Genomic DNA, 9,195 nt, shown 5'->3' on the forward strand with positions numbered 1-9,195 from the left:
AGCTGTTCACACTGAGAGTGAGTCAGCTGTTCACACTGAGAGTGAGTCAGCTGTTCACACTGAGAGTGAGTCAGCTGTTCACACTGAGAGTGAGTCTGTTGTTCACACTGAGAGTGAGTCTGCTGTTCACACTGAGAGTGAGTCTGCTGTTCACACTGAGAGTGAGTCTGCTGTTCACACTGAGAGGTCGTTGATTGGCTGTTTGCGCACCGCCTCTCTCACACGAGGAAGATGGCTGCGGCCGTGGTGAAGGTGTGCGTGTTTCGGCTGAGGGTTGCAGCGGGCTGCAGTGGGAGGTAACTCGGTTTAATTCGAGCGTTTTATCGACACGTACACGAACTGGTACCGCCTGCCAGGCCGGGTTCGAACACGGGAACCCAGCCCCGCTCGGGTCCAGCTGCACTTGCGAGTGTTACGCGACAGGGCTGCAACGTTTGTAGGAAGGGTACGAAGCCCAGGTCTGAGCCTCTCACCGTTATTTCATTGTTTCCTCAAGACGGCAGGTGCCAGACAACCACATTATCCTTTCAAGCGGCACACACGGGCTTCTGTAAAAATACTCAAATAAGTATTGTTTCCTTGTGCGACTATAAATAGCTATATAACCTTGCCATTGCTTCCTGTTGTCTGCGTCCTCAGTTCCGGTGCTGTACTGTTGGTAATTATTGCTGATAGACAAACAAACCACGCGCTGAACTAGGAGACAGAGGTTACGTCAGACATGCCAATTAATGATGCAGGACTTCACAGTGTAAACTCCTGAGCTGTCCCCATGTGTGTATGTGCAATATTAATTATACAAAGACCATGCATATTTTTCAAAGTTGTGTGCATATCAGTTGAACCGACCTGTATGACTGATTTATTAATTACTATAATTGCACATGCTACAATTGTTCTGCATGGATGCTGTCCGTTCTCTCGGAGCATTTCTTCGAGGTTTGCAGATGTTCTGCCTTTCCTTTTTGTCGTTAGGCACAGCAGTGCGTCTTAAAGGATGTCCTCAATAAAATGACGGTATTTACTCGACTGTTTAACACAGTCCAGTTTTGTTAATAATTCACCCGCTGCCTGTCTCTCTTGTAGGTTGTTTGGGGAGAATGTGGGACTACCCTGTCGAAGATTTTCTAGTGGTCAGTATCCTTGTTTTCTTAGAAGGTGCTTTTAAAAGTGTTCTTAATGCAAGTCTAAGAGAATGGTGTCATCACCCTCCACTTGACTATTTTAAGATAGCAATGCATAGAAATATTTTCAATGTTAATGAACATGCTGGGTGTTATTATCAAATGAATGGGCACTACAGAGACAAAATGTGCTCTTTGCTCTTGGAGGAATGTACTGACCCTGCATGGGCTGTAGGTGTCACTATAGCTCTTCCAACATAAACTACAACAACATCCAGAAGGAGGAGAAAAAGACAGTGCCTGTAAAGCAAGATTGACACAGATTGACCAGCGCCAGATTATTTAATAGACTGAACTCTTTTGTACAGGAGCTGGATGATAAAAAAGAACTCTGTTGCCCCTCGTGTCATTTTCAGGTTTTCCTCCTTCATGCTTTGTGCTCTGATCATGAGAGTGAAGCGCCTCACAGTTGTGTCTGTCTTCTTGTTCCAGGTCGGAGGACTCTGCATGCTGCCTCTGTGGGAGCGGTGGCCCGTCTGCGGCCCCTGCACGTGCTGTTAGCCACTGGCAGTGGCTACCTGGGCTACTCCCAGTATGGATGGTACAAGGACAGAGAGCTGGAGAGACAGGGGATCGAGGTTCCTCCACACGTGGCTCATGAAGTGCAGGTTGGGGAAACTGTTTAGTGGTTTTTCTGCCAAGCACCAGGGGCACGGTCTCTTCCATGTAAAAACAAATCCTCGCCCAGGATTCACAGAAACAGGCGGTTTAATACCTGCTGTAGAAAGTCACTCGCAGGTCAACACATGCCTTCTGCAGAGTGTGGGAGGAATACTGCGGCAGTGTGCAGCACCACTGCAGCTTAGTCCTTGAACATGCAACATACGCAAACGGCAAACAACATCACTGCCCCTGATGCAGAAACTGCTGCACATGTGCGAGGATAGATTGCTTTTGCTGTACCCCAACTTTACAATATTGCAATTCTCACATTTGATTTTGTATTACCCATAGTGTGTATAAACAGAAATGTCTGATAAACAGTGCTTTTATTATACTGTACCCAGGCAATATATCACACCAAGCACAACATAACCCCTATATCCTTTATGAAAATACCATTCCAAAAATATTCAAGAGCTTTAGTGAACGGTTACAAAAGTGGTCTTTAACTGCAGCACATGTAGCTTGCTTGTAAAGGGTTTTAAAAGCATTCCCTGCGTGTCAGTGAAGCAGAGCCGCTCTGTTGTCTGTGAAAGGAGGTTTGTTTTGGTGGAGAGGTTGCAGCTCTCTGGACAGTGAAAGTGCTTTGTTTTGTGCCTTTTGAAAGTGTGTGTTTGTATTTTGTGTTGTTGTTGTTTCCCTGGGCGGATGTTAACTGGACAAGCTGTTAAAGCGTGTTTTGGATGCTGGGGTACTGTGTGCTGACACAGACAGCAGTGCTTTCACTGTATCTACCCTTTCCATATCCCGTTCAATAAACCCATACTGTGAATCTATACCCTTTCCATATCCCGTTCAATAAACCCATACTGTGAATCTATACCCTTTCCATATCCCGTTCAATAAACCCATACTGTGAATCTATACCCTTTCCATATCCCGTATAAACCCATACTGTGAATCTATACCCTTTCCATATCCCGTTCAATGAACTCAAGTGTGAGAGTCCTGTGAGAGGATGAGTGATGCGCTGAGGGCTTTGATTCACATGCTTTCAGTGTGTGTGTGCGTGCGTGCGTGTCTGTTTGTTTCTAAAGCTGCATTTCCACGATGCACAAAGAGTGCCATCATGAATCACCCGGTCTGAGATGCCCCATCTTACTGTACTCTGGTCTGCTGTACATGCAAAGAGGTCACAGCGAAACAACACAGCCATCTGAGTGGAATGAAGCTCTAGCTGGCTCTGGAGCTGTCTGCACAGTTCTGCATTACGACAGGCTGTATTACAGTTTACTTCCTGCTTGTACTGTTTAATTGCTGTGCTTTTAAAACTTGGCAGTTAAACAGAGGGAGTGCTTTATGAAAGACCTAAAACGGTGGCTCCACAGTGCGTGGTTTGAAGTGGAAGATCACGCTATACCTTTATTGCACAAGCCCCAGGCACAGCTGGGACTTGCTGTGTTTGTTTAAGCTGTTTATTTTTATCAGAAGGATGCACTTTGTGCTCCATGGTGTGTGCAACATTTGTTTTTTATCAAGCAAAGCACTTTTTTGGGCAGCTTCGTTTCTGAAGTGTCGGTGATATTTCGGGATTGGGCAGTGAGTTCTAGAAGGTCACATTAACAGTGGCAATGCTGTGTGCACGATGCCCCGAGGGGAACAACACGTTGGCATGACCGATTGATAAAAACACCAGATCTAAAAATGACACTTGACATATTTGGCAGGCAGGCAGGGGGATGAGGTGTGCGGTGGTGGTGGTGTGTTTGGTCGATTTCCCGGGCTTGTGCAAATTCAAGCACTTCTAGATCAATCCCAGCTTAAAAATACACTATTCCCACTTTCTTCAGACAAATGCATCACTGCTCCCGAATTGAAAAAGTTTTTTTTTTGTTTTTTTGAAGATGACATAATGTTAGTGACGGTGAATCAGAAGCAGTTTTTAAGTTACCAAATACTGCATCGGCGTGTCCGAGAGGGATTCTACTGGCTGTCTGCAAGATACAGGAACATAGCAACATGTGAAGATTTCGTACCGCGTCCCTGTGGTCGATTCTGTAGAGCAGTAACTCTAGACTCGGCTGTTGTGGGAGCCTTGGGGATTGCGTCAGTTAGACCCAGTTCCTCTTTTCATGATTAATTACATCAGATTGATGGAGTCTCTGCTGAGACAGTATTGTGCAATAAAATATTAAAGTTTAATCAGTATGTTGGGATTCAAACAGTCATTTGTGCTTTTCTGCTTACTGGAGCTGTACATGTCACGGCTGTTTCTGTCGTTTGGCAAGAAGGCTTTCTTATATCATTCATGTGTAATTGTTTTATTACATTTAATAGGGTTTTTCTTTAAATACCCTTTTTAATAAGATAAGCTATATGTGTATTTGAAAGAAAAGGAGCATGCTAAAATGTTCTTGAATTGACGTTGTGTTATAGGCTGAAGTAAATATACAGAATGTCGTAAAAAAAGTCAAGCACTCACCAGGTATCTGCTGTTAAGCTTATATATTTATTATTATAATCTCATTGTGAATTAAAACAGTGACGCGCATTCACGCAGACGTGTAGAGGCCACTGGCCCTCGTCAATGCACTAACAGAATTGTGTTACTGCACTGATGAAAACTATGTGTGTAACAATCATGAGCCAAGTAAAAAGATTCAGACTTGCTGTCAGGCTGAACACGCACAGGCACGGAGAAAAATTGTGCAGTGGTATATTTCAGCAACTCGATTGCCAGTCGAAAATGTGTTTGAACTCAAGTTGTCCATTTGAGATGCCAAGAAAAAATTGCTTTAATTGCTTGTGTGTCTCCGGCCTTAGACCTGTGCTATGTGGAAGATCTAGATATTTTAAAAAAGTGTGTGTTTTTCCTTCGTTGAACGATTTCCCAATAGCACAGAAATCTGCCGTAGGGGAGGGTGGAACATGTTATCCTCAAGTTCCAACTCATCCTCTCTCCACCGCACAGCTCACCCCTCCAGCTGTGCTCTGCACCCTCTGACCCCTTCAAGGGGAAGTGTGTGTGCTCGTCATGCAGTAGGAAGGGCAGGGCCTGTATAAATAGCGCTTCCTGCTGTACGCCACAGCTCTGTTCACTGAGTAAGAGTGTGTGAGTCATTTAGTCAGCCACAACAGCTGCTAGAAGTTTCTGCCCTTGCTTAACTGGGCTGAAGTTTGGAAAGGACTCGGGAGAACTTTCTCTGTGTGGAGCTTGCTAAGCACCCAGCACCCTCTGCCTTCCTCAACTGTGTGTGACTTTAATATTTCAAGCTTTAGAGATCTTTTAGATCAGTTTGCTAAACCATCAGAAAGGTTAGTGGTTAATCTTTTTTGTTGTTTGTTTTATACTGTAGTTTTTTTAAAGCTAAAGTGACTTTTTTAGTAATACAGATACCTGCGTGTAATGTATAGCCTGTGAAACATAGTATAATAACATTGAAACAACAGAGACGCGTGATCATTTTAGTCCAGTCTTTGATACATGACGTTTTGAGAGGGATCCTCTTAGCGGTTTAGAGAAAGTTGAAAGGAATCTGAAGTCTTGGGTATTGCTTGTTTTTCTACTAACAGCTTGCAGTTTCTCCTTGTTTGTTTTATTCTGTGCTACCCAGCCATGTGTTGAATTTGTACCTTTTATTTGGTGACGTACTTTTTCAGCTTAGTGAAGAAATGACTGTTGAAAGTGAGGTGATGCACAAAGGCTAGCTGTTCATGTGATCTTTTACAACTTCCTTTGGATGAGGCATAAAACCGAGGTCGTGTTGGAAGTGACTCTGCAGCAGTTGTTGTTGATGCATAGTTCAACCCTTAGTCTGTGTTAGTCGCTTTGGATAAAAGCGTCTGCTAAATGACTGATTAATAATAATAATAATAATAATCGCTAAATGCGCTCAGAAGGGTGGGTAATGATTCAGACGTAGAGGTGTCTGAACGGGTTCCTTTGAAATCGAGTGCATGGCTCTTGCCGACGATCCAGATAGAAATATCAGGGATCCAGTTCCACAGAGTACTGTTCAGTTTAGTAAAACTGATCGTTAAAAACATTCATTTCTGTCAAAAATACATTTGATAACTAGAATTGATGTGTTCAAAAATGTATTACAGCATTAACAGGTTGTTGTTTTTTAATAATCACATTTTTTTTTTTTTTTTTGTATTGTATTTATTTCCCTGGAGAATAATCCAGTCTCAGTTTTATATGAAGAGATGAAAACTCAGATGGGTAATTCAGACTAGTCTCTCTTTGACACAAAGGGATGATCGGTTCTTCTTCAGACTGGCTTTGGGTAAAGTGAATGTGCTGCATCTCGAGGGGATCATTCGGCAAGACAACCCCAAGCAGAACACGACGAGATTTGGGCTGTCTAAAAATGTAACTTAACCCCAAGCCGATGGGGTCCTAATTCAGCTTGGGATCCTAACATATACACTGACCTGTTTGCACATACCATGTAGTTAAAGATTTTTTTAAATTGTAAGCTTTGTGAAATTTGCAATTAACAAAGTTCATATACAAGCACACAATGGCTTTCACTGTTGTAATAAAACTCTTACTGTGCATTGGAGATTATTAACTGTGCATGGATGATTATTTGACTGTAGCTATCCGATACATTACAATAGACTGAACAATTCTGGGTTAACGAAAATTAGATTAAGTTCTCATTACGGTAAAGAGAACATTACAATAACGGGTAGAGGCCCGTTAAAAATGGTACAAAAAATCACAAGTGCCCTGCCCTCAATTGAGGGCCACGGCGCTTAATGGTTTACCCGTCGTTGTTGATCAAGTCACTTTACCCCGATGGCTGCTTTCCAGAAGACAAACGCACCCATCCACCCGGCCGGAATTTTGCCTAAAAAGGTTTGAGCAGCATGCCAGAGCATTCATGGATAATAGGTATTGAACCCAACTGAAGCTTATTAAAAACACTGGACGTAGAGATGCCTATTTATCAAAGGATAGCCTGAAAGACTCTTACCTGTGGCATAAGAAAGGGACTCAGAATGGGTCCCAAACTCAAGGCTATGCTGCTGAACATGGGGCCGATCACTGCCTTCACGTTGGTTTTATCGTTGTACAAGAAGGACTGTGAATTTACTTGCAGCCCTTTCTTGGTTGAAACAAAGTACAACGTTGCCTTTAAGCAGATCGCCTCGGAGGTGCAATCCAAGACATGGTACCCCAGAGTCACATTGGGAAGCAGGCGGTCGGATCTGTTAATTTCCATCACAGCGAGTCTCATAACTTGGAAAAGGTGGCATGACATCTCATCGACTGCCGCACTGCAAGAGGAAGTTAACCATAAAAACCTGCAGAGCAGCTGTATTGGTTATGTATGCGTATTCCTACGGCACTGTGACAAGAACTAGTATGCTGAACACAATGGAACTTTACTTAATTATTCAATACGCATCTTTAAATAAGTCAAAGCTTTAATGACAGGGCGCACTATTCCTCTAAAACTATGTGACACTTTAGTTTGGACATCTGTTCGAAGCGGTTATTTTAAATCTACAAACATTTTATGAATGAGTCAATCAAAAGTTGTAGGTTATAAAAATTGTTGCTATCAAATACACAATCCATTAAAAAAAAAAAAAAAAGTATATGGAAAGACCAATGGAGCTAGGAGTGTCGTAATTGAGTTGGGACCTGATAAATTACAATGAATGAAATATATCAGATCTGCTCACTTATTAGGTCCCACGACACTTGGTTCGTTTGACAATACCCAATATTTATGTTCATTAGCCTATTAAGTGCCATCGTTCTCACTTGAGGACAGGCTATTTGAAGGACTGGTATTTAAAAGCTCTCTTTATCTATATTGTTGTGATAACCTGCTCTCGTTTTGTTAACGCAGAAGTGAAGTCTAGTGGTAACGTATTCAATTATAGAAATACAGCTTGTGTTCTGATTATTTTATTTATTTTTGTTCAAAACATTGCGTTTGGTTCTTTATGTTTTAAGCGGGTGATCGGTACTTCGAGTTCTATGTCTCCTGGAAACATCCACACATCTGTTCTATAGAGAATAATATTTCAATCGTCCCGCTGACGGGGGCCGAAAAGCACTTTGCCGTCTGACTGTGACATCAGGGTAAGGATTAAGGTAATTGTTTAAAATGTGATTTGAGGTCCGGGTTATGTGTAGCCGCTCCAGGAACCGGACGAAGCGGCAACGTACGTATATTATCGCATGTTTTACTGTAGGCCCTATATACTATATACTACTATAACAGATCCCTAAACTAAAATGTTACCAAAATCTGCAATTGTGTTTTGTTTGTACACAGCATAGACTTCCTGCTAAAAAGTGATACATTTTTGTACAATGTTTTAGATGCCAATGTACACCTAAAGACTCTGGATAATTGAAAGAAGGGCTCCAAATAACCTGTGCGCTTTCTGCATTGAAAAACACGATTTACGTACGATATTTAAATATAATGCGTAAAGACTACGCATAGGAATTTTGCTTGTACTGCGCGCGGTAGCCGTAGAGAATGGATCATATGAATGCCGGGCCACCTATTAAAGTTAAAACGTAAGGCTGTTGCATACCCCATAAGTTAGCATTGAAGCATGTACAGTATTTACTGAAAGAAGCACTCCTGACTTCAAGGCAATGTTGCATTTTACTCACCCAGAATACATTTTACTGGCACAGTGTCTAAATACTCAATGACCCCAAAACCTTATTTGGTTTAGTACTTACCATTTACACTCGCCTTCACGGCGTCCCGTTATCGGGGTTGTGCACAAGGAGAACAATCCCCCTATCACATAATCCCCAGGCTGAGTGTACTGAACTGGAACGCAGTCCAGATCTTCAGGGTCATTCCACGGAAGACCCTGGGCAGAAAAAGACAACAGGGCTAGCAAAAAGTAAAGCATCGTTTCTGCATGTATGAAGGCACTAAGACACAGCTCGCAGCCTTGCAATGGACAATCACGACTCTGGGACGCTAACTTGATTGATGTTTTATGCCTACATCATTCTAATATAAAAAGCTCTCACAGGTGCGCGTTTGCATTATATTTGCATTATACATTAAGCAAATCGTCCTGGCAAAGCGCATGGAAACGCATCATTCTATTTTAGAACTCATTACGCTAATACACTTAATGGGCAATTGAAATGACCAAGGCCTTGTTTATAATGTTTAGGTGAGTTGATTTGCATCAGCACATCTGTTCATAACCTGACTTTCGTATTTGCATATCAGTTCGGGAAGCATCAACCAAGGGTTAGTATTTATCAAGTGCTATACGCACATTGTCCATTCTAACGTGTGCTTCTGCATGTTTGATCCGAAAGTGCGTTATAAAATTAATTTTCACTGGGGCCTCTGTGCTAAAATCTTCGTCAGTTTATTGATTATTCTAGATTTTTTTTTTT

General features: G+C 42.2%; 1 protein-coding gene across 1 annotated transcript; it reads left to right on the plus strand.

Annotated features, from left to right (window-relative positions):
- The first annotated feature begins 201 nt into the window (after positions 1 to 201).
- On the plus strand, positions 202 to 2,285 carry LOC121297619 (phosphatidylserine decarboxylase proenzyme, mitochondrial-like). Its single transcript, XM_041224067.1, has 3 exons — positions 202 to 296; positions 1,087 to 1,133; positions 1,617 to 2,285. Exons 1-3 carry the CDS (start codon positions 232 to 234, stop codon positions 1,808 to 1,810), a joined length of 306 nt encoding a protein of 101 aa, XP_041080001.1. The 5' UTR covers positions 202 to 231; the 3' UTR covers positions 1,811 to 2,285.
- Positions 2,286 to 9,195: the final 6,910 nt, after the last annotated feature.

Source organism: Polyodon spathula, chromosome 22, assembly GCF_017654505.1.
Source record: "Polyodon spathula isolate WHYD16114869_AA chromosome 22, ASM1765450v1, whole genome shotgun sequence".
In the NCBI taxonomy this organism is placed as follows: Eukaryota; Metazoa; Chordata; class Actinopteri; order Acipenseriformes; family Polyodontidae; genus Polyodon; species Polyodon spathula.

Bases quoted from the DNA above. Each gene is read 5' to 3' on its own strand.
- LOC121297619 (XM_041224067.1), top strand. From the start codon at position 232: ATGGCTGCGGCCGTGGTGAAGGTGTGCGTGTTTCGGCTGAGGGTTGCA. The intron at 297-1,086 runs GTAACTCGGTTT...TCTCTCTTGTAG, and splicing joins GCAGCGGGCTGCAGTGGGAG to GTTGTTTGGGGAGAATGTGG. The intron at 1,134-1,616 runs GTCAGTATCCTT...TTCTTGTTCCAG, and splicing joins CTGTCGAAGATTTTCTAGTG to GTCGGAGGACTCTGCATGCT.